The sequence below is a fragment of the Camelus bactrianus genome, chromosome 21 (genome assembly GCF_048773025.1).
Source record: "Camelus bactrianus isolate YW-2024 breed Bactrian camel chromosome 21, ASM4877302v1, whole genome shotgun sequence".
Classification (NCBI taxonomy): domain Eukaryota; kingdom Metazoa; phylum Chordata; class Mammalia; order Artiodactyla; family Camelidae; genus Camelus; species Camelus bactrianus.
This window is the reverse complement of record NC_133559.1, coordinates 10,847,979-10,872,147: the sequence shown is the minus strand read 5'-3', so window position 1 is coordinate 10,872,147 and position 24,169 is coordinate 10,847,979. Positions and strand designations below refer to the sequence as shown.

General features: G+C 51.3%; 1 protein-coding gene across 6 annotated transcripts; it reads right to left on the bottom strand.

Moving 5' to 3' along the window:
• Positions 1–1,809: 1,809 nt before the first annotated feature.
• FCRL6 (Fc receptor like 6) lies at positions 1,810–22,507 on the bottom strand. 6 transcript variants are annotated; one of them, XM_074349662.1, is made up of 10 exons: positions 19,253–22,507; positions 17,644–17,800; positions 13,104–13,124; positions 11,479–11,607; positions 10,667–10,951; positions 10,252–10,533; positions 9,723–9,851; positions 4,439–4,510; positions 3,458–3,489; positions 1,810–3,381 (listed from the first exon to the last, which is right to left on the bottom strand). In XM_074349662.1, exons 2-10 carry the CDS (start codon positions 17,672–17,674, stop codon positions 3,253–3,255), a joined length of 1,110 nt encoding a protein of 369 aa, XP_074205763.1. In that variant the 5' UTR covers positions 17,675–17,800; positions 19,253–22,507; the 3' UTR covers positions 1,810–3,252. The 6 variants fall into 6 exon arrangements, with proteins under 6 accessions (XP_074205763.1, XP_074205760.1, XP_074205761.1 ...); XM_074349659.1 differs by having other exon boundaries at positions 11,479–11,745; positions 19,253–22,505; XM_074349660.1 differs by lacking the exon at positions 19,253–22,507 and having other exon boundaries at positions 11,479–11,745; positions 17,644–19,072.
• Positions 22,508–24,169: the final 1,662 nt, after the last annotated feature.

The window sequence follows — 24,169 nt, the reverse complement described above, 5'->3', positions numbered from 1 at the left end:
GCTGGGTAGGTGGGCGGAGAGGGGAGGGTGTTAACTGTGGCCAAACCAGTGCCTGAGCTCACCCATTAGGCCTGGGAGTGAGGTGGTGCAGGGATTTAGGGCCCAGTGGAATTTGATGGGGTGTGAAGGGGGCCCCAAGTAATGTCCTGTCCCTGTTCACTCGCACTTGTCTTGATCCTTGGACTGGCCTGAGGGCAGAATGGGGCCTCGCTTCTCCCTGGCAGAGAGGTGGAGAAGGGAAAGCAAGTGGGATGTGGGAGGAGAGAAGGGAGCTGGTAGGAAGGAGGCGGAGGAAGATCCGCGACAGGAAGGAGGGGCATTCAGGGGGCTTTTTGGAAGCCAAGGGTGAGGGGAGAGTGTGGAGTGTACGGGGGTGGGGGTGGGCCTCTGGGCACGGCATCCTAGGGTGCAGGATGGGGCTGAGGGGCAGGTGGACCGCCCCCTAAGCCCTGTCTCTGTGTCTGTCTTTGCCGATACAGTTCCCATGGAATGAACCAGTTGCCTACATGATCTGCCAGCCAACACCATGCCACCAGGCTGCCCTGCGCGGGGGAGCCCATGTTCACGCCTCCCTTGCCAGCCGGCTTAGGCAGTGGTGGAGGAAGATTGGGTTTGAGGCAGTCCCGGCTGTCCTCTTACCATGAAGGAAAAGCCAGGCTGGGCTAACAAGCTAACTCACAAATCTAAGTGTAACAAGTGTCGGATTACTGATCTGAGTTCTGCTGGGTTAAATCGCAAATCTGACTTAATTAGCGTTGGTTTGCTGATTCCCTGTTCATGTTTTTTTTTTTTTTTTTTTTTGCTAGCCAGCTGGATTTTCAAAGAGACATATCTGGCCTTGAAATGTTGGTTTGCTGCCTCCCTGCCTCTTCTTTTGTGATAATGATGCTGCTAAAGCTGTTCCATGCCTATTGGTCGAATACCCCAAGCTTGTAATTAACCCTATAAAACCTCATGCACACGTCTTGGAGGTGCTCAGAGCTTCGGAGCAGAAGCCCCTCTGAGCCCGCCGGCCGGCATAATAAATCTGAGCACTCCAACCCTCTGAGTGGTGCTTGTTTCTTGCTGGCCTGTCATTTCCGTAACATTACTGCCTCTCTTTAAAGGGGCAGCGCCAGCCTCCTCTCCATCCTCTTCCCAGCTAAGCAGTTCTTTCTTCTCTTATCCTGTAGGTGATGTGACCCCACAGAGCCCAGGTCTTGAGAGGAGGCACCGCCAACTCACCCCTGCTGGATAAGTGTTTGCATGTAGCTCTGACATGGAGAGAAAAATGAAGTTTCTCAGCTCAGAGCCTGGCGACTGTGGAGACTGCTGGTGGGCAGGCCTGTGGGGCAGGGGGGCAGGCTGGGCGCTGTGGCACCCCTCCTCAGGGTCTGCAGGGTCTGGCGCTGGAGAGCTGTGAGAGACCCATTCTCCCTTCACGGCGTCTCTGCTGCCCCTGCCCACCAGCGCCCTCTAGGAACAGAAGCGGGCGCCTGCTCTGAGGACTGGAGGTGGGGTTTGGGGCTGGGTGTGCGGACGTCAGGCAAACCAGTGAGAGCCCGGGCTGGAGAACGTGGGTTTTCTTCTGAAAGCTCTATTTTCTCTGTGTTCTTTGGGGGACTCTCTTTTCCTTTTTCTTAGTAATTGTTCATTTTAAAAAATGCCAGCTCACTCTTTTATGAAGTAAGGATCTGGGGAGAGAGCAGAGTGTCCGAGAGACCAAGCCAGTGGGGTGTCTGTGTGTGTGAGAGAGAGGAAGAGAGAGAGAGAGAGTGAGAGCGAGCTGGCAAGTTGTGTGTGTAAAATAGGACTTCTCACCTACCTGTGTTGAAGGACCTGTTTTTCTTTTTTATTTCCAACCCATTGTGGAGCTATAATATAAAAGCAAATTACTAAAGAAAATTAAAAGATATATAAAATACAAGTCCTAATTTTTATGATTATGTTAAACACACACACAGTTATTCTGTCAGAGTGCTATAAAAGTTCCTAAATTCTTGCTTTCAGTTGCTCTGCCTGTTACATGTGGACTGGTGAATACAGCTCACAGACAGCCCCTGTGCGGGGACCACGTGTTGAGTGTAGGGGTGTAGGGGCAGGGATGAAGGAGGCATGAAGGCTCAGGAAGGAGGGGGTCTGTGGGGACGACTGGAGGGCTGGCTCCTTCCTGGTCCCCGTCATCAGTGTTCCCTTCATGAGCTGTCTCGTCTCCATTTTGACTCTTTTCAAGGGGGCGACTCATTTACAGAGGGCGTGGCAAAGGCGTGGGTTCTAGGGGTGCTTCCTGACTGACCAGTGGGGACACTGCGCTTCTAGATGGCCTGTGCCCCCCTCAGTCATCCCAGCAGAGTCCAGGAGGCAAAGGGGAGGGGACCCCGGTGTCTTCTGGCTGCGGATGGATTGGTGATGAGAGAGGATAAGAAAGAGGAAAGGTTGGGATGGAAAAGGGGAAGGGAGAAAAGGGAGAAGAGAAGTGTGGAAAAAGAGGCTAGCATGGGTTCCTCATCCCCTGTCTTCACCCGGAGCAGATCCACAGGCAATTAAGCTCCTAAGATTTACTTCAAGATGTCTGTATTTTGGAGGTAGACCAGGATCTTAAAACTTTAATGCACATACAAATTGCCTGAAGATCTTATTGAATGCAGATTCTGATTAAGCAGTTCTGGGGTCTGCATTTCTAATAAGCTCAAGGGGAAATGCAAGATGTTTGCAGCTCTGAGGGGCCAGGAGCTCTCTGATCGCTGACTTCTTGCCTGGAGGAGGTGGGTGGGGTCTGGTGCAGCCCAGTGTCTGCAACTTGGACCTCGCTTTCTGTGAGTCCAGTGCAGGGGCCTGCAAAGACGGGGCCAGAGCCTCGCAGGAGCAAGTGTATACCTAATTCTTCACGGACAACTCTGGCTGTGGGCTGGACTGGGACTCACTTCCCTTCTCCTGCCCCATCCCTGCCTCTTCCTCGTCCTCCTCATCTCTCTCATCACCAGCCTGGGCCACAGGGAGTCCATACTCCTCGAATAACCCAGACTGAACTAACTACAGCAGTGCCCACAGTCGCTATTGATGGACCACATGAGACAAACTGATACACCTTTAAGACCAGATTCTACAGCCATGTGTCCTTTGAAGCATGCAAGGGTAACTGAGTTTTCTGATGCCTTCCACCAACAGGGCTACTGGCTGCTGGGCTCGGAGGGCCCACAGAAGAGGCTGGGCCCCCCGACCTTCGGGTGGCGCTGGAGGCTGTGGGGGTGTGTGTGTGTTGCGGGGACGCTGTCACTGGCGGAGGACCTCCTCGTGGTCACCAGTGGGATCTTGGTGGGTCCTGCTGCTTCTGTTTAGCCCCTGGGCTGGAACCTCGCTGAGCTGCGGGCATCTCACCTCAGCGTAGATGACAGAGAAGTCCTGTGGGAGAGTCAGGTCAGGATGAGGAAGCAGAAGTCACACAGGGGATGAGAAAAGAGCGGGGGCCCCAGCTCACCTCTTCCTGCTGGGATGACTCTGCAGGCTTGGCTGTGGGGGAGAGAAGCACCCTCAGGTTAGGGCATTTGTCTCCTTCCCACCTCCTTGCTGGCTGTCTTCCTCTAGAAGAAGGTCAGCCCAGGGTGGGAAGGCCACTCCCCCTTTTACTTCTTGGGACCCCTCTCCCTCAATCTGAAAACAGGAGGGTCTGGGAATCAGGAGACCTGAGTCTAGTTCCAGTTGAAACACACCCCAGCTGTGTGACCTGACAGCAGTCACTTGGCCTCTGATTCTCAGCTTCTTCACCCAGGAAAGGGGTGATGATGGTAACAGTGACTACCTCACAGGATTATGTGAGAAGCTGGAGAGACGAAGGTGTCCAAGATGCTCTTAGAGTAACTACTCCAATTATACACCTACCATGCACCAGGTAACCTTTTAGGTGTAAGAATTATATATCTAATGTATCTAGAATATATCTAACAGATATATAAATCTATATATTTAATCATCTCACATCAACACGGCCAACTAGGAGTTACTGATTCCTTCTCACATTGGGATGAGGAAACCGAGGCTCAGGGGTGTTTGTGGTGATGGTGGTAATGAAGGAAGGGGATGGTGGTGGTAGTCAGGGTGAAGGTGGTGGTCATGGTGATGGTGGTGGTCAGGGTGATGGTGATGGTCAGGGTGATGGTGGTGGGCAGGATGACGATGGTGGTCAGGATGATGATGGTCATCATGGTGAAGGTGGTGGTCAGGGTGATGATGGTGGTCAGGGTGATGATGGTGGTTGTGATACCTCACCCTAGGCCCCAAAATTCCCCTTTACATTAGTTTATTTACTGATTTAATTTTTTTCTTTTTGTTTTTTAATGGAGGTACTGAGGATTGAACCCAGGAATTCATACGTGCTAAGCACGCACTCTACCACTGAGCTATACCCTCCCCTTCCCCTTTACATTAGTAAAGGTGTTAACTTTGGCCTGAGATCACTCACCTTCGCTCTTCTTTGGGGTTGTACGTACTGCAGCATAGACAACCCCTGCATCCTCCCCATTCTGGAAATGAGCTGAAAGAAAGGATGCAGCTTGAAAAGGACCCACCTGCTCTCCCACCCCAAGACCTAAGTGCCCTGAAGGCACTTGTGGTGGGAAGCCAATCAGAGGCTCTGTCATGGTGAGACCTGGAGGTAGGAGGCGGTTATTAACGTGGGAGATCCTTCTTGGCAGACGGTGCCTGCCCCCTGCACCAGACTCTAGCAGCTTCCCCAGCCCCGACATTGTTTAAACTAGAGGTTGGCTAACTTTTGTAAAAAACATAGTAAATATTTTAGGCTTTGCATATACCTGGCTCTGTAGTGTGAAAGCAGCCATACATGGTACATACATGATGTTCTTTACAAAAATACTTAATGGGCCAGATGTGACCCATGGGCCACGGTTTGCTAACCCTTGCTCTAAACCTCTGTCCTGGCGGCCAGGCTCCTTTCCTGCTTCCTGCTCCCACCACCAGCTCCACACACTCGGTCCTCACACTCTTCCTGGAAGCCATCTGCTTCCCTCCCCAGATGACTCTAATTCCTGAGACTCGGGGCTCACGAGGCCTTTCTTCTCCTGACTCCCCTTAAGAGGCCCTTCTCTGCCTTTATGGGCAGATCGCGGTCCTGCTGGACGTCCACTGACACACAGTGGTTGCTGCTCTCCACCTGGGGCTGGGGGCAGATTCTGGGATGGAAGAGGATATGAAGGCACAATGCACTGAGTGCCTCAAAGAGCAGGCTGGACAGTGGGGACAGAGAGGCTGCCGGGGGTCTGAGGCTGGTTTATGAATGAGGGTTAATTCACAGGTCTGGACACGGTTAATTTTTAAGGGATGTTTCCTTGGAAAAATATCCTAGCGGATAGGATGGCTCCATGGGAATCACAAACTGGGAGGAAGCAGGGTCAGAAAGGATGGATCACACCTTTGCATCCAAAGAGCCCAGACCCACCAGTCAGGCTGCTTTTCAGAAGGAGGAAAATCTACTATGTGCCCGAAACAGGGCCAGGGAATTAAAATTCAGTGTCTACTTTAGAGCAAATTTCCTAACCCAGGCACCGGCACAGAGCTGGATATCAAAAAAGCCCCTATTCCTAATTCTTCAGTGTCTCATATTCTTCACAACCAGCTTGCAAAGGTTGTACTATTATTTCCATTTTACAGGTGAGGTGACTGAGGCTGGGAGAGGTGACTTCCCCAAGGTCATACAGTAAGTGGTGGGGACAGAATCTTAAACCACTTTGTATGCTTTTCTCCACTCACATACTGCCTTTGTGACAGCTGGTGTTTCCAGAACCTTAAAAATTAGTTCCTGGGATAGGAATTGGGTCACATGTGAGCTTTAGAACCCAGCGTCTAAGAAATATTCAATAGCTCGTACAGCAAGAAAGCATCAGAATCACCAGGTAGGATCTCAGAAATAAAAACCAAGAGGGCAACAGTAGGACCTCGTTGTTTATCTATTTTATATATAGTAGTTTGTATCTGCTAATCTCAAACTCCTAATCTATTCCTCCACTTTCCCCTTTTCCCCTTAGTAGCGATTAGTTTGTTTTCTATGTCTGTGAATCTGTTTCTGTTTACTAAATAAGTTCATTTGTGTCATGTTTTAAGATTCCACATATGAGAGATATCATATATTTGTCTTTCTCTTTCTGGCTTAACTTCACTTAGAATGATGATCTCCAGATCCATCTATGTTGCTGCAAATGGCATTATTTTATTCTTTTCTATGGCTGAATAATATTCCATTGTGTGTGTGTGTATGTGTGTGTGTGTGTATATGTATATATATGGCACAACTTCTTTATCCAATCATCTATCAATGGGCATTTTTTTGCGGGGGGAGGTAGGTAATTAGATTTACTTACTTTCTTATTTATTTACTTATGTATTTATTTTTAGAGGAGGTACTGGGAGTGAATCCAGGACCTTGTGCATGTTAAGCAGTCACTGTACCACTTAAGCTATATCTTCCCTCACTGTTGATGGATATTTAGGTTACATCCACGTCTTGGCTATTGTAAATAGTGTTGCTTTATGAACATTGGGGTGCATGTATCTTTTCGAATTAGAGTTTCGTCTGGATATATTCCCAGGAGTGGGACTGCTGGATCATAGGGTAAGTCTATTTTCAGTTTTTTAAGGAGTTTCCACACTGTTTCCAGTAATGGCTGCACTAAACTGCATTCCCACCAACAATGTAGGAGGTTCCCTTTTCTCCACACCCTCTCCAGCATTTGTCATTTGTGGACTTTTGAATGATGGCCATCCTGACCGGTGTGGGGTGATACCTCACTGTAGTTTTGACTTGCATTTCTCTGATAACTAGAGATATTGAGCATCTTTTCATGTGCCTATTGAGGCCCCTGATTGTTAAACACTTCCTAATGCTCATTTGTCAGGGTGGTGTTTCTGAGTCTCATTCATGGAGAGCTCCGTGAATTCAATGGAACTGTGACAACAGGAAGTAAAATGAACACTTTTAAACAAACTAACCAGAACTTGTATGCTAATGTAAGTGCTACTTTGAGGAGGACCACCTCCCCCCACCATGACCACATCCTGGTTCTAGCGATACCATCATTGGTCAAAATATTTCAGAAATTGCCTTCAGAGATACAGTGTGATGAATATCTCCAGTGGTGGCACATTTTTGTTTGTTGAGGAATGGCTGTGCCATCTGGAAGTGGTTAAGGGTCTTCCGAGCTGGGCATGGAGAAAGAAGCTGTTGATCCGTGTTTCTTGTGTAACTGTGGAACTGGGCCTGATGGTGGTTTTCTGAACAACATTCTAAAGAAGGCTTTGTGCCCCTGAGATCCCGAGATGATAGGACTGCCACTAAGAGTCTTATTTTCACGAGAGACAGGTTCCTTAATAATATGGAGCCCACGTGCTCCCAGTTGGCAGTGGCAGTGGCTGGGGGCGTGGAGGTGGGTGGGGAGGCAGAGCTCTGCATGAAGAAGGATGCTCCTTTATTCCCTGTGAACCACATCTCCCTCTTGAGGATCTCCCACCAGCAACTGCTCCTCCACCACCCTCTCCGGGGCTGGGAGGGAGATGGCTGTACTGTGTTGCTTGCGTTTAATGCTCTGACCCGGAGGTGAGTGGACAGAAACACCTGTCTTACTGAGGCCAGGCTGGGCCATTGGAAGGGGGCTTTACGACAGGTGCAGGGATGGTAGAACTCACAGATCTTCAGTTCGTGGTCCCCTACTCCAGCTGCCTCCCCATGTAGCTCTGGGCCTGCCTCCATCTTTGTTTTTTAATTTTATTTTTTGATTGAAGTGTAGTTGATTTACAATGTTAGTTTCAGGTGTATAGCAAAGTGACTCAATTATACATATACACACATTTTTTTTCAGATTCTCTTCCATTATATGGTATTACAAGAAATTGAATATAGTTCCCTGTGCTATACAGTAGGTCCTTGTTGTTTATCTATTTTATATACAGTAGTGTGTATCTGTTAACCCCAAACTCCTAATTTATCCCTCTTCCCCTGCCTCTATCCTTCTCCTTCCTCGCAGCTATACCTTAAAGCAACTCTGGCCTCCATGGAATCTAGACTCAAGACTAAAGGGAAGGAGAGGTGGGAAGTTGGATGGACCAAGGCAGCTAAATTAAAAAGGGGAGAGGAAGATAGAGGCTAGCTCACGTCCTAACTGGGGTTCCTGCTGAGGCAGGGGACTGGGTTGAGGACTGGGGAGAAAACTTTTCAGGTGTCCTGGCTCATGGTCATGGAGGAATACTTGGCTTTTAGGACTGGGTGGTCTTCCTCAAAGAAGGGTCTGGCCTAGCTCCCAGAAAACACATCACAAATTCCTTAACAGAGGGAGCTATAAACTTGAATAAGCAAATCTAGCTTTGGAAGTCTATGAGAGCAATTACTTTTGCCTTTGGCAAGTGGGAAATAAAAATTCTGCCCCAGGGGAGGAGGACATGGGCAGACTCGAGCTTCTGAAGGTGGATCTGAAGCCCTAGGAGTAAACTGGCACCAAATAGCTTTGGCACTGGGATCCATTGCCTTCAACATGGCCCCAGAGCGAACAAGGGTTAGACTTGGCATAAACTTCTAGCCACCCAAGGTGATTGCTTTGAAAGCCAACATTCCTGCTTAATTATCATGACTAAGACAGGAAGAAGAGGAGAGTCTGGAACCTCAAAATCAATAGATCACTTGGACATGCCATTTATCTGATTACTTTCACTTCTTTCTCCCTATAGAATTTTTTTCTCTATAGAATTTCTCTCATCTGAATTTTAACTAAACTGTTTTTTTCAGTGTCTCTGATTTAAGGAATTAGAGAATTCTAAACAGGAGCGAGGGCAGCTTGGGAACCTGCCAGGGTGATGCGCTTAGATTAGAACGAGAAGGTCCTGAGTCCACTCATTGCCAAACTAATACAGCAGGTGTGAGATAGATGCTACCTCATTAACTTAGACCCACAACATCCCAAAAGGGAGACATTTAGTGACCCTTCAAGGGGCTGGCCCAAGGTCATGGTCACGGAATTAGTAAACAGCAGTGCTGGGACCAGGCCATTCCCTAGTCCTCTCCACCGTGCTTTCCTGCTGACGAGTTCACATCCACCGCACACTCACCCCAGGCACAGCACAGTGTGAGAACGTGTGTGTGGGGAGAGTATAGCTCAGTGGTAGAGTGTGTGCCTAGTGTGCGTGAGGTCCTGTGTTCCATCACCACTACCTCCATTAAAAATAAATGAACCTAATTGTCCCCCAAAAACAAACAAACAAAAGCAAAAAAAAAAGCGTGTATGTGAGCATGCATGCCCAGTGGCGCTCTCGTGTCCTCTTTCCCCTTTACTGAGCAGACCAGCGCTCTGTTGACTTTAATGAGAGAGTTGGCAGCCTTGGGTTTGTTCAGTCATATTCACAGCCACGGACTGTTTCTCAAATGTGAAGGACACACCTACGTTACGTTTGGCTTATAAGAACTCCTCTGTTTGTGCCTTTATGCATGCCCGTGTGTGCTGTAGTGTGTTTGTGGGCATCTCTGAGTGACTGAGTGTGTGAGACAGCGTGTCCGTGTGTGTGAGTTCTGGGAGCTGTTAAGTGTCCCTCCACGGGCCCCTTCACGTGACATGTGAAGAGAAGTCCTTGCTTCTACCCAATGCCCAGGAGAAGAAAGCGGCCGTCCTGCAGCCTCTGGCTTTCCAATGGCTGGGCTGTGCCTGGCACAGGGACTCAGCAACCAAGAAAGTAAAAAACGAGTTACTGACCGTTTTTCCTCCAGGGTCTGAAATACCCCAGAAGTGCAGCGGCAATGACTGTCCCACCAAGCAGGCTTGCAGGCAGCCAAGGAAGCAGCCAGTTCCTGGTGCTGGTGGGGGCAGACAAGACCCGAGGACCTGGGGGCGAGTAGGGGTGCCCATGAGCATTGGGGATGAAATTCACAAGTGCACCCCAGACTGGCACAAGAGAGGCAGAATGGTGGGCATTAGTGCGAACCACTTGGCCTGGAGGATCCTAGCAGTTGGGAACGAGGGCTGGATTAAAGGATGGCACCATGGACGGACGATGCCAGGGATGACCAGGTGCCCTCTCCCCCCGCCACGGTGCCCCTCACTCTCCACTGAATTCATGTTTCCCCGCCTTGTTCAGTGGAAAGATAGTCCAAGCAGGGTCCACACTCAGTCATGCAGTGCCTGCTGTGGGCCCAGGATTGTGTGGGACATGGCGGACACAGAGGAGTGAGAGCTGACCCGGCTGGCTTGCTGGGCTCAGAGCCAGTTGCGGGACAAGACCTACCATCCACGGAGAGGGTCTCAGGCTTGCTTGTCTCTTCGGAGACTCTGTTCTCGGCTTTGCAGGTGTAGTTCCCAGCATCCTGCTCTGACTTCACCAGGAAGAGGAAGGAGGCGGCTCCTCCACGGAGGGCCATGGGATTCCCCAGCATCTCCCCATTGAGGTAGAATGAGTACAGGATGGGAGGGGAGCCCCTCTGGGCCTCACAGAGGAGCTCCACCCCGTACCCCACAGTGAGGCCAGTGGGCCTGGGTCTCAGGGTGAGCAGAGGACTGGACACAGGAGCTGGGGCAGCACACAGTGGGGAGGGTCAGTTGGCCCACCCTTGCTCATCACTTAGGGGTCCTTCCCCCATCACCCCCAGGGGACCCCATCCACTGCCCTGGCCCCTGGGAGTGTCTCCCCGTCCCCTACTTACCCCACACCCTGATCTCCAGCCAGGGGCTCTGTTTCTGGACCCTGCCACCCTCAGGGGCCGCCTCGCACCAGTAACGCCCGGAGTCCCCTTCCTGGGCTGCTGGGATGCTGAGTTCTGGGTGGAGGCCCCTGTCCTGCAGAGTGTGGTCCTCCTTGTGGAAGGAGAGGAGGAGCCCCGAGGCCAACCTCTTGGGGTGTAGCTTCGTCTGGCATCTCAGGGTCACGGGGCTCCCCTCACAAGGCTCATGAGAGGGGATGGCGCTCAGCACAGGAGGTGGAAACAGTTCTAGGGAGAGAGGCCAGGGCTCAGGAGGGGAGTCCTGGACAATGAGGCCCCAGGAGCCTGAGGCTGAGCTCTGGCACATCCCAGACCAGGGCCCTGTGCCCTGTGGGAAACGCTAGCACTGTCTCCCAGCACCTGGCCTCTCACCCTGCCACCAGCTCTGAAACGACCCCCAAACCCCTGAGCGCCTCTGGGGTCCCAGAAGGCCAGAGCCAGAAGGGCCCCCGAGGTCACCTAGTCCCCAGAGGGGAAGCGTCAGGCCCAGGGCTCAAGGAGGGTGGGCAGCAGGGATCCTTCTGGGCTCTTCCCTGCCCCCACCCCAGGGCATCTCCCCTCCTTCTCTGGCTCCAGACATGCCTCATAGTGGGAGCAGGGCATGTGGCCGGCATCCTGGATGTCTCAGGGCCTGCAGAGTGGCCCAGCATCAGGGGCCACCAGAAATAGGGGGCTGCCCCGAGCACTGCTGACCTCTGGACACCAGACCCCTGAGCAGCAGCCTGCTCCCCCCAGCTCCCCAAGTGGTGACTCACCTTGGACTTGGACCATGACAGTCCCTGAGGTCCGATTGTTCACATGTCGGCCGGAGGTCACCTGCCCAGCACAGCTGTACCGGCCACTGCTCTTCACTGTTGCCGTCCCCATGGACAGAGGCTGGTTGTCTTTAGAGAAATGGAAGAGTTTTCCATCCCTGAAGAAATGCACCTGGGACAGGGCTGCGTTCCTCCCTCCCCAGCATTGCAGAGTCAGGACATCTCCTTCAAACACGGGGTTTGGTGAGACTTGGAGTTTCAGCCAGGCTGTGAGACACAGGAACAGGGTCACCCTGGAGCTACAGGTCATCAGTCCCTTTGCTCCCTCTGTCCTCCAGCCCAAGGCCTCCCCCGGGATGGAGGCTCCTGGACGGCACCTTCGCAGTGGTCACTGATCCCAGTCCTTCACACCGGACCAGGGCAGGACCTCTGCATTCCTCCACCCCCTTCCTCTCCCCTTCATCTTTCCTGCTTCTCTATTCCCGTCCCTCCCCTCCCCTCCTCTCCCTGTGCCTGCCCTCTGGCCTCCTTCTCTCCTACCCTCCTGGTCTCCTTTTACACTGTGCTTTCCTCCGTCCACCACCTTGACAAGCTTGAGTCCAGTTGGGTTTTTTTCCATCCATTGTTCTGCCTCGTTCCTCTGAATCTGATTCTCCCTTCCCTAGATCGGTTTCTTTTTCCCTGGCGACCTCAGTGTCATTCTGTCTGCAGCGCCCACCTCTGCTGGTAGCTGCACCACTGCCCAGCAGGGAGGAGCTGGCCGGTGGGTGTTGGAAGGGCCATGGCTGGGATCCCTCCCTCCCACTTCCCTCATCGGCTTCCCCAGGCCCAGCCCCCACTGGCACTACCTCCCAGCCACGCCTCGGGGTTCATTTCCACTACTGTCATGGGGAGGGATCTGTCAGCTCTGTCCTCATTTCTTTTTATTTTTTTTTGGCTGGGGTGGGGGAAGGTAATTAGGTTTCTTTCTTTCTCTCCTTCTCTCTCAGATACCGGGGGTTGAACCCAGGACCTCCTGCATGCTAAGCATGTGCTCCAGCACTATACCCTCCCCACTCTGTCCTCATTTCTAGAATGCAGTTTATGTCCTGACGTGGACAAGAGAAGAGCTCCCGGGGACCCAGCATCATCCGCAGGGCTAGCCCAGGCTGGAGCTTTCCCATACTTGACGGAAGCTCCAGGGAGGTCAGGGGGACGGGCAGGGCTGGAGGGCAAAGGCAGCCAAGGGAGAAGCAAGGCTAACCCACAGACAAGCATGCCTGCTTCTCTGAGCTTTAATGAGACAGAAGGGTGTCCAGGGCCTTGATGAGTAGAGGTGACAGGGGCTCCAAAGCCACACTGAGGGGAGGAGGCAGAGGCCAGGGCTACTCATAAGGGAACCGGGTGGAGGCCCAGAGCCATTCTGCTGGCACTTCAGTCACCCTGTGATCATCGGCAGCCCGAGACAGCGCAGTCCTGGGTCTCTCCTCCTCCTGGGCGCGAGGGAAGACTCCTGAGGACGAGGCCTAGTCTGGTGCTGCTCTGAAGGTGCTTCTGGGGGACCCAGTGGCCCCGTCTTGTCCCTGTCTACTAATCGTTGGCCCTGAGACACACTTGGATATGAAAGGGACACAGACAAGACTCACCTGTTTCCCCAACGCAGGGAACTGCAAGAGAATAGAGATAGAATTAGATTCAGCAGCTGAGAAGGCTTTCTGACAAGGAGGTCCGGCACCTCATAGATGGGTGCCAACATCCATTCAACCAATCAGCCACCAGCCCCCTAAGCACCTAATTGTCTAGCCACCCCCTTGCTCAGTCACCCGGCCACCCAGCCACTCAGCTTTTATAGTGGACCTGCTGCCTGGACTCCTTTGCCTTATCTCAGTTCAAAGGTCTTCTTCTTAGGCAGGTCTTGCTGGGACCCCTCAATCAAAAGAACTCTCCATTACTCTCAAAGTGCCCTCTTGTGTCACCATCACAACTCTTCTCACTGTTTGAAATGATCTTATTCATTCAATCGCCTCCTTGCCATCACCTGTCTCCCTCTGTCTGGAGTGTCAGCTCCATGAGAGCAGGTACGCTGCCTGTCTTGTTCACTGCCATGTCACCTGCGCCTGGACCCTGGTCCGTGTCCAAAGAGCACATGTTGAGTGAAAGCATGACTGCTTTCCTTCGTGCCCACTCCTGCGGGGCAGGGAACTAAATGTAGCAGACGCACGACTAGACCATTGTGCTCAAGTGCCTGAGGGTCCTAATTACACCTACAGAGGAATGCAGAGAGCAAAGGCGGGACCTGAGTCCTGGGGTCCCATCTGGCCACAGAGCTCTGGGGAACAAAGTACAGAAGTGATCGGAGGAAGGAGGAGAGTTTTCCTGGGAGGAGTAATCATTACAGGGCTGTGGGACATGGACAGGTAGCTGGGATGGGTGGGGGAACAGTAAACAGTCCGGTGCATAGCACACTGTGCCATGCCTTGTGTGTGCTGCGCTGGTGCTTTTAGACGAATGAACGTTTGAGCAGACTAGGTGGCCAGGGAGAGAGGCCAAGCCACGAAAGGATGAGTGATGAGGTGAGACAGGTGTGAACAGCTCAAGGGATGGAGGACCCTAAACCGAGGGGCACAGGTGGATTTAACGGCATGGAGAATATTCTGGACTTTGGGGCAAGGGGTGAAACAATGAACGGTGTAGGGTTGAGTGCATTCACTTGTGTCTTTCATTGCTGACGTGGCCTGGGTGCCAGGCAGAGCCCTGAGAGATGCAAGAATGGCCTTGGGCGGGGAGGTGGGAGGAGACCCCTCAGCAGACGTACGGCACATGCGTTCACAGGCTGTCCTCCTTGCCGTCCACACTCCCTGGGGCAGACGGAGGCTTTTCAGCCTCACTCCATACCTACTCAGCTCAGGGCCAGCTCAGCTGCAAGTTCTCAGCGTGTGCAGAGTTATGAGTCTCCTTCCTACCATCCCACATCCCCCCCACCTCCACACCTAAACACGTCTTCTGTGAGCTTGGAGTAGTAGAGAGCATGCGGGCTTTGGAACCAGAGGACCTGGACTGGACTCGTGAGTCTGTCTCTTTCTGTGTGACCTTGGGCAAGTGGTTTAAAGCTTAAGAGCCTCCAATTCCTGGTTCTGTCTGTCTGATGGAAACAGTAATAGTCACTCTCCCCTTGTAGAGCAGTCACGTGGATCACACTGACCCACCGCCTGGGGAAGCGGGCATGACATTAACCGAAAGCAGCAAGAAAACCTGACCTCAGGGTGACTGAGACCTCACTGGGCAGTGATGCCACTCCCTCCTTTCCCATCTCCACCGGGAAACGACTTTGCAGCTACAAAGTGACGAACAGACAGAGCTGAGGGGCCTGAAGCCTGTAACAGGAGAGAAGGCATCCAGAGAGCAAGAGACACTTCAGATGAGCGCGTGTCCCCAGATCCCCACAACTGGTTGCCCCGGGGCACTGCCAGATCTTGGGGCTGTCATTGCAGAAACACTGTCTGTAACAAGACAGCCACCAACTGGGGACGCACAGAGTGGGTGGCACCTGCTTACAGCTGTTCCTGTGAGGACCCGGGGGCCTCAGTGAGCTACAGGCTGAAGATGAGGTGACAGTGTGACAGGAAGCTGAGAGTGATTGTCAGGCTAAGTTGCACCACAGGGTCCTCGACAGTGGAGGCGGCAGCCCCACTGACCCTGCTCTCGGCAGGCAGGCCACAAGGGGAGGGAGGAGAAGACCCAGCTCCTGGCCCAGCGACAAAGCGCATCAAGGCCAAGCAGACCAGAACAATGAACAGGGTCCAGAAACCATTTCCTATCAGAGGGACTGGGTGACACTTACTGGAGAAAGATGAGACAGCGTAGGGGTAACATAGTGGCCTTCAAATATTTGGTAGGGGAAGGACAGTTACTTCATAGGGCAGAAGAGGAACTAATTCATGGAAATGAGAGCAGAGAGGCAGGTTTCAGCTCTGCATGAGGGAGGATCTCCCAGTCGGGCTCTGCCACACTGGAACATTCTGCTTTGCCAAGCAGCAGCTGCCATGCAGCTGGGGGGTTGCGTATTGTGGACCCTGTGCGTGTACGTGGGGGTGGCCGTCAGTCCTGGAAGTGATGCTGACCAACGCACAGCTCAGAAGATAAAGGTTCATCTCCTAAACTTTAAATATGTGGGGAGGGTATAGCTCGGTGGCAGAGTGCATGCCTAGCATGCATGAGGTCCTGGGTTCAATCCCCAGTACCTCTACTAAAATAAATAAATAAACCTAATTACCTCTTCCCGAGACAAACAAAAAATCCCCCCCCCCAACAAATTAAAAAAAAGGTGAAAAACAAAATAAATACGTCTTTAGTGTAGAGTCATGCACTGATAGCCAGTACTTGTAATGGACACCATTTATTGTGTGACCATGCCGTGGCAGGCACTTTAAATACATTTTATTTTCTAGTTTTACCTGATTAGAATCCAACCACATCCAGACAAGAGGTAGTGAAGTGGACTGGAGAAAGCATCGGGGTTTGACCTCAGATGGACTTGGGCCTGCATCTCTCTTTTGCTGTTGCTAGCAGGGTAGTTCTAAGCAAATTTCTTAACGTTTTTGACCTGTTTCCTCAATTGTTTAATAGGGATAAAAAATATATCTGCCTTATAACATCCTGAAAGTTAGATGAGATCATGTACGTAGTACAGGGCAGGCATTCAGGGTTTTGTTCTTTTTTTCTCTGTCTCTCTGGCCACATCTGAGGAAAACTAGCACCTGAGAAGAAACAGAGCTCTGTCCTTATGGTAACTCCGTTCCTTCACATTCAGCCAAATCTTAGGCTGGCTTTCCGGGGTCCTGAGCATCAAGTGTGACGCAGTCAGGCCTGGGTTCTCCATACACTGTCCACTTGTCAGCCAGTCACAGACTCTCCCTCCTTCTTCCCTCTCTCCTGTCCAGATCCTGGGTTACACGCTGGGAAGCTCTTAGACTTGATCTGGTCAAGTCCAAGGGCAATTCCTTTCACGAGGTAGAGATTTTTGCTTGGGACGCTCCCATCCGGAGTACGCGCAGGCGCGCGGCCATCCCGTCCCCGCCCTCAGTGCGAGCATTGACCTGCTCACTTGTCCAGGCGGCCATTCATAGAACACACAGGGCACTCGGAGACATCGGGGAAGGAAGAGCCCTGAGCGGGAACAGGTGTTTTCTGTCCCAGGGCTAAATTCCCACAACCTCTGTCCAGGAAGAGAGTGTATTTAAGAATGGTTTTGCTTTTGGTTCAATGAAAACAAACTACTGGGATCAAGTTTAAAACAAAAAGTAAGTCAACTCAGAAACCGTCAAGTGAAGAGAAATAAATGCCCAGACTTGTTCCTTTCAGGTGTAGCTGGGGACAGTGGCTGAGACTGAGCTGACTCTGGCAGAGCCCAGTAGCCCACCCGCCACAACAGTCCTCTGCCTGCAGACCAGTCCCTTCAGTCACGGGCACGGGTGACTGGCCCCGGGGTTAGTGGATCAAGGAGAGAGAGACGAATTCAGAAGAACGGACTTGATCCCGCAAACCGCTCCCATGGATAGTCAGGCCTGAAACAGACACCCTCCGCCCCTCCAACCAGAGAGAAGGTGCAGGCAAAAGAGGAAAGGTCAGCTTGAAGAGGGCTTTGGACACTCAGAGCATAAACCTCTTGCCCAAGTGAGAAGCCCAGTCATGCCGGCTGGTTCTAAGAAAAAGTCGAGGCTTCATGAAAATTATCTCCTAAAACCCCTTGCTCCCCTTGCTGAGCGAAATGCGGGGAACTTCTTTTTTCCCTGTTCCCCTGACCTGTCCTCTGACACCCCCAGCAGCCTCCTTTCCTTCTGCAATTCCGTTCTCTTTTCGAGATAGCCCTAATGGCTATTTTAACCCGGTTTTACAGGGTAAAAATGTCACTGGGCCTCCGAATGTGATTTTCTGCCTCCCTAAATTAGCTCTGATACATCGAAGGGTTGTCCTTCGAAGGACCCAGGAAAATGGAATAGGAAACACTGGGCCTCCCCCACGCCCCCATCCCCATCACTCTCAGGCAGGCCCACATGCACACCCTTGTCTCAAACTCCAGCCATCAACCCACTTGAACTGGGAAAGGTGAAATCAGGAACTTGGTGTCTCAGGAGCGACTTACAGTCTTTGGTGCCCAGGAGGGGATGCTCACGCCTGGTGACTTACCCGAGAGCAGCACAGCCGTCCAGAGCAGCATGGGGCCTGGTCTGGCGCCGAGGGAACACAGGACAGACTGACTGAAGGCAGGGGCGAGGCTGGCAGGGGGAGCACGTGGGCCACAGGGTGACCCCTTCTGAGGCGGGTGGTGTTACTGCTTGAAAATCTAAGTACAGGAAGTGGGGAAGAGGAAACTTTCAAAGCACAAATTGGTATTTCTTCTTTGGTAGAAGGGCTGTTACACGAATGAATTATCTTGACCATGAAGCATATAAGAGTCAGGAAAATCACTAGCTAGCCCTTTTGGACACTCTTTCTGGGGTTTGAAAAAGCTCAAGCTAGGAACTACGGTGGGACATGGCTCCAGAAAGCTCCAGAGACTGCCAGAATTCACTTGGTCCCAGCATCACTAAGTTTGGAAGGTGGCATAGCCCTGGAAACATTAAGATCTTTCGTCCCCACCCTGAGTGACCTCCAGTTCCCCAAGGTGTCTTCTTCAAGGACAGGCAGAGAAGCAGAATCTGGAAAAATAGTCCACCAGACCGTCAGTTCAGGAGAGAATCAGGGATTGATGGGGATGCAGTAGAATGGGGCTGGAGGTTCTGAATCTGAGGCTTTAAGACTCTCAGGTTACTATTTTGAGGAGAACTCTTCATTAGAAGATGTCATGAAGAGAGTGACCAGGCAAGCCACAGGGTGATGAGATATTTTCAATACATACGCCTGACCAAGGAATCCTATCTGAAACACAAGAACTTCTACAAGTCAGTAAGAAGACAGACAACCCACTAGAAAAATGGGCAATACTTTGGATAAGTACTTTATAAAATCAGATATCCAAGTGCCCCAAAAGCACAGGATAAGGAACGCGACTTCATTAATCACCGTGGAAATGCAAATTCAAACTGCAATGACACCCCCCGTAAGAATGGCCCAAACAATAGATGACCAAGTGCTGGGGAGGATGCGAAGTGGCAGGACTCTTGTGCACTTCTAGAGGGAATATAAATCGGTACACCCACTTTGGAAAACAGTGTGGCAGCATCTAAAACTGAACATACGGCTGTCTGACGACCCACATTTTCACTCCTAGACATACGCATGTGTGGGCACCAAAAGGCATGTTCAAGAATGTTCGTAGCAGCCTCACTCATAACAGATAAAAACTGGAAACTACGGGTCTCTCAGCAGAGAAGGAGCACCCCCCACCTCATGTCCTTTGAGGACCAAATAGCTGAGTTTAAAATGAAGTGCGGAGAGTTGAGTAAAGTATCAGGGAGCAGTAAGGTTTTCCCCTGGAAGCCTTTGGGTAGAAGTTTCACATAGTCTGGAAAGAATCCAATGTGCTTATGCTGAAGGCAGGAATGGAGAGGGTGAATTTTCTAAGTTTTCTTGCCTAAGATTCTCTGAGTCCATGGAAATGGGAAACCAATCTGGCGCTGATTGGTTTGCCCTTGGGACCCTCCCATCTGGAGTACACGCATAATAACCTGAGAGTCTTAGAGCCTCAGATTCAGAACCTCCAGCCCCATTCTCAATTCTTTTGAGACTCGGTTGATTGGGAGAGAGGTTAAAGCAGCGAGGAAGTAAAGCAGGAATTGATACCTTGCTGGCTCACCTCAAGATGGTAGCATTTATACATTTCCTCTATTGTTCTTTTCCCACCAGATCTCTTGATTTGAGTTGTCTTTGTTCAGCTGCAGGTCTCCAGGGTGAGGTGACAGCCCTGCAGGGCTCCAGCTAAGGTAGGAGACAGGCGTGACCACAAATGGTCTAGCTTGCAAGCGCTGGAGGTGCTTTGCAGGCAGAATGGTTGAAGCCTCGGCCCCTCGCTGCTTTCATCGGGTTCCAGCAGCATGAGTGTGTGAACCCTCCCTGACCTCTCACTTCGCCCCTGCAGAGTGAGACTTGTTGCACCTTCAGAGGTGGTAGTGAAAGTGGCTCTCAGAGCTGAACTGGCTGCACACCGCTACTTGGGGATGGTCACTCAAGGGAAGAAGGGCTGCTGCCCGGGTCAGGATTCTTCCTGGACCCAGGCTGACCTTGAATCAAGACTGGGATGGGCTAGGGGTGGATCAAAACCCATACTAGTATTCCTCTAAGGGAGTGAGGGGCTAAAAGGAGGCAGGGAGGATAATAGGGTGGGGATTCTCATCCAAAAGGGCTTGATACCCAGGGGTCCTCATTTTTTTTGTTGTTGTTTGGGGTTTTTTTGTTTTGTTTTGTTTTTAATCTATTTTCTACACAGTAGTTAACATTTGCAAATCTCCAACTCCCAATTTATCTCTCCCCCCTCCCCCGTACAACCATAAGTTTGTGTACCATATCTGTGAGTCTGTTTCTGTTTTGTAGATGAGTGCATTAGCCCTCATTACTCAGGGTCAGCTGTCAGGAGAGCATCTGTGGGGGACAATGGCTTCTAGGGGTGGGAAGATTCAGGGCCACTCCTAGGAGGTAAGAGGGGAGAGCAGGTTAGCTGGGGTTTGGGGGAAACTTTGGGCATGGAGACATGGTGTGCCCCAGAGCCCACTCACCCGAGCTTAAATCCTTGTTCTGGATAATAATCTGCTGAGATCTTGGTGAAGTTTCTAACCTCTCTGCACCCCAGAGTCCTTATCTCGAAAGAGGATAAACGATTGCACTTGCATTACTGGTTGTTAGGAAGGTTACAGGAGATAACGTGGGAAATGCTCAGCGCCGTCTAGTGGAACTTTCTGTGATGATGGAGATGTTCTCTGGGCTGTCCAGATCAGTAGTTACGAGCCACATGGAGCTACCTGCGGTTGGCTAGTGAGACCGAGGAACTGAAATTTTAATTGTTTTTAATTTTACTGAATTTAAATTTAACTAGCTGCAGGTGGCTAGTGGCTACCATGGCAAATACTGCAGGCTTAGAACAATGCCTGGCAAGTGGGGCGTGCTTGCTAAAGATTAGCTCTGGTTATAAGGAAAAGAGTCAGGAAGCCTTGGGCCACCAGAACTTTCCTTTTAACCTTAGCTTTTACCGGTAAGGCACAGAGAGGTGAAGTAATTTGTGCAAAGGTACTCAGTCATAAAGCCTGCTGGGATTGGGGCCACGTCCCGAGCTGAGACTGGAGGCCAAAGGAAAGACTTGACATCATTTCTCTGGGTTAAGGTCTGGAAGAGAGAACAAACTGAGGAAATTTATCAAAAGCCTAGTATTTAGGACAGGTGCTGTAAAGACTAGGAGTCCAGAGAAGGTGGAGCCAGACTGGGACTGCATCTCTGGGCCTGGCCTGCAGGGGGCAGAAAACGCCAGGAGGTATCTAGTCCTCACTCTCTTCGCCTTTCCCTTCTACAGACCTGGAGGGAGCTTCCACGGGGCAATAGAAACGTTTGCATCAGGTCTGCAGCGACCCCTTGTGGCTACATGGACAACTGCCCTCGGGGGGGGAGTCTGTTAATACTGAAAAGCGCATCTGGATTCATCCATCAAGCTTTATGCTTTATTTTTTAGCTCTTGCTCAATGAGCAGTCCATCCCTGCCTCTGGGAGCTCAGGAGGAGACAGGCATATACTCAGCGTAGTCTTTGTGCTTCTTAAAGCATTTTTTTTCATGCCTCCATTATCCTATTTTATCACACCGAATTATATTTGTTTTACTGTCTCGCTCTAACTCCAGTCTGTGATTTCCCAGAGCCAAGGGCTAATTCATATTTGCGTCTCCAGGCCTGGCACAGTAAGAGCTTTCAAGATACACCAAAGTATAATTTTTAGACATTCTGGAGTCAGAAAGAGCTGGGTTCTAATCCTGCTTCTGCTACTTACTAAGCAGCAGAGGGAGCACAGGGTGACTTAATCTCACTAACCTCAGATTTTAAATCTGTAACATGGCAAAAAGGACATTGATTTCTAGGATCGTGGAGAAGATTAAACTTGTGCACACACAGTATCTTGTACACTCACCCTTATATCTTTGCAGGAGCCTTGTGGTACCAATGCTATATGAACCTTCTCTCCCTTGAGTTTGGTCACGTGGTCTCAACTGGATCTTTCCCATAGATGCTTCTGAAGGATGCTCAAATCTCTTTCATCTTCAAACCAAACCATTCCAGCATCCCTTCTCTGGACTCCACACTCACCGCGAGCCCCATTCACAGTCCCTAGACTTCAAAGAGGTGTATGGCTGCCTTTCCCAGGCGGGGTTCTGAGCGCTGCGGTGTCTCAAATGGTTGAGGTGTTAGAAGATATTGATCATCTCAGTCCTCAGGGGACCTGGGTGGGGCCACACTGCTAGCAGGGGGCAGCCTTGTTCAATGACCCAATGTTCCAAGGAAACACAACTTCTCTATGTGCCACAAAGCGAAAGGGTCTGGGAGACGCCGGTGTGTAGTCTCCTGTCTCCATCTGCTCCCCTCTCATTCATCCCTCACCTCGCCGCAGTCTGGCTTCAGTCCCCTTCACGTCTCCAGCACATCCCGTGGACAGGTTTCGGCGCACATTCTGTTTGCCTGCTGCTGATTGCTCCCTCCTTCCCTAAACCCTGGACTGGCACCTCTCCTGGTTTTCCTCCGGGCTCTCTGGCCACTCCTTCCCACTCTCTGCAAGCCCTGCTCCCTCCTCCAGGGGCTTTGAAGAAGTTCCTCCGACTCCAGTCCCGAACCCTTTTCTCTTTTCACTCACAGTCTCTCGCTAAACATTCTCATCTGTGGTTGTGGTTTGAACGATCGCTTCTAATGCAATGAACGACTCGCAGATGTGTCTTTGTAGCGTAGGCCATAACCTTGCATTTAAGACAGGAAACTGCTTACCAGAGGGCTCAGAGGTTTCTCAAGCCCAAGACTGAACGCAGCCTCTGCCTTCTACCCTGGTCCGCTTCCAGCGTTCCCTGTGTTTGTCCGCAGCACCACTCACCACCCAGCCATGCACGTCAGGAATCTGGGGTCATGACTCTGATTTGCCCCAAAATGCAAATCAGCCCAGCGAGAATGTTCCCATACCCTGCCCTTTCGGATAACAGGGATCTTGTAGGTGTGCCTGCACATGTGCTTTGTATTTCCGATGTTTGCAGTTTCCCCACTGCCTGCCCTCACTGTCAGCCTGACCTAAATCCCAGTCATGTCTTAGATTTCAGTTTCTATAACCATTCCTCTGGAAGCTCCTTCCTGACCCCCGCCCCCCACCCAGGCTGGCTTCGCTGCACATACACCTGTCTCAGCGTTTAGCACATCCGCCTGGCATTGTGCCTTCCCCTGCCCAGGCCTGCAAGCTCTCTGAGGGCCCCCACACATTTGCCTTGTCCTCTGCGGAGCCTTCAGTGCCTGGCACAGAGCGTCTGCTCAGCAAATACGTGTGGGACTGACACTGAGATAGAGCGGAGGCCCCCCCTCTCACTGGTCCTGCTCAGAGACAGCCAGCGAGATGGCTGCTGAATTGTCACTCTGTCTGCCCTTTTCCAGGTCCTCTCACCCTCCATTCTCTTACTCGTAAATAAGTGGGTTTTATGGTGAGAGCCCCCCACCTAAACGTGCTTGGCTGACTCTGAGCTAGCCAGTATCCAAATAATTCAGTGTCTCTATTCCTTCCTTCCTGGCAGTGGGAGATGGTCAATTTCTTGCGTGGGGAGGCGGGAGGGGGCTTCCATCTACTCTCAGTCGTTCCTTTGAATCACAACACTACCCCTCTACTTCCTTACCTTTAATTGTATACTTACCTGTTACATTCCTCCATGCACGCATTTCCCTGGGTTGCACGTTTAAATGTTTGCAGTTGTGCTTCAGCTTAGGGCAGCCTTGACGAGAAGCCTGTGGTCACCAAAAGCCGCCTTAGAAATTAGGGAATGGCTCTGTAGAAGGGGCTGGTAACAGGTGGAGGCACATTCTTCCCTGGAGATTGAGGGAGAAAAGCATATATAATTAAAGCAATAAATTGGATTTTGGGGGGTTCTCTATTTACCATTGTCAAACATAATCTATTTCATGCATTTATGCAGAACACATAAAATAGGTCAGATTTTATTTTCTTCAGTTTGCTTATTTTCCCCTCCAGTTCCCTGGCAGACACAGAACCTGACGGAAACAGGAAGGCTACAGACATGTGTATTTGGGGGGGGGGGGTGGTAAAGGATTTAGTGCACTGGGCCCTGGGAGTTGGATGCCTGTGAGCAAATAAAAACTAAAATGGGGGATGCGGTATCTGGGAAAGTGTATGGTGTTTGGAGTCAGACATTCCTGAGTGAGGATCCTGGCTCTGCTGCGTTCACTGTGCAGCTTGGGTTCATTCTCCTCTCCTCCCTGCTTTCGTGCCCTCCACTGCCGCCACTGCCAATTTCTCTCTCCACTGGATTCTCTTCACCTGCAGGTGGACTCGCACAAATACCACCTCAACATCGCCCTCCGCCCTCCTCATCCCTTTCAGCTTCCACCCCACATCTCTCCTCCCTTTACTGCCAAGCTTCTCAAAAGAGCCTCCCGCCCTCACCGGCCCACACCTCAGTCTCCGGTGATCTGGCTGCAGCCCCCACCACACCGCTGAACTGCCTTTGTCCCAGTCACAGTGACTCCTGTGTGGCCAG

Bases quoted from the DNA above. Each gene is read 5' to 3' on its own strand.
- FCRL6 (XM_074349658.1), bottom strand. From the start codon at position 12,097: ATGGAAAAAAACCCAACTGGACTCAAGCTTGTCAAGGTGGTGGACGGA. The intron at 3,490-4,438 runs GTGAGTGATCTC...TCTCCCCCACAG, and splicing joins AACCCCAAAGAAGAGCGAAG to CCAAGCCTGCAGAGTCATCC. The intron at 3,382-3,457 runs GTGAGCTGGGGC...ACTCTCCCACAG, and splicing joins AGTCATCCCAGCAGGAAGAG to GACTTCTCTGTCATCTACGC.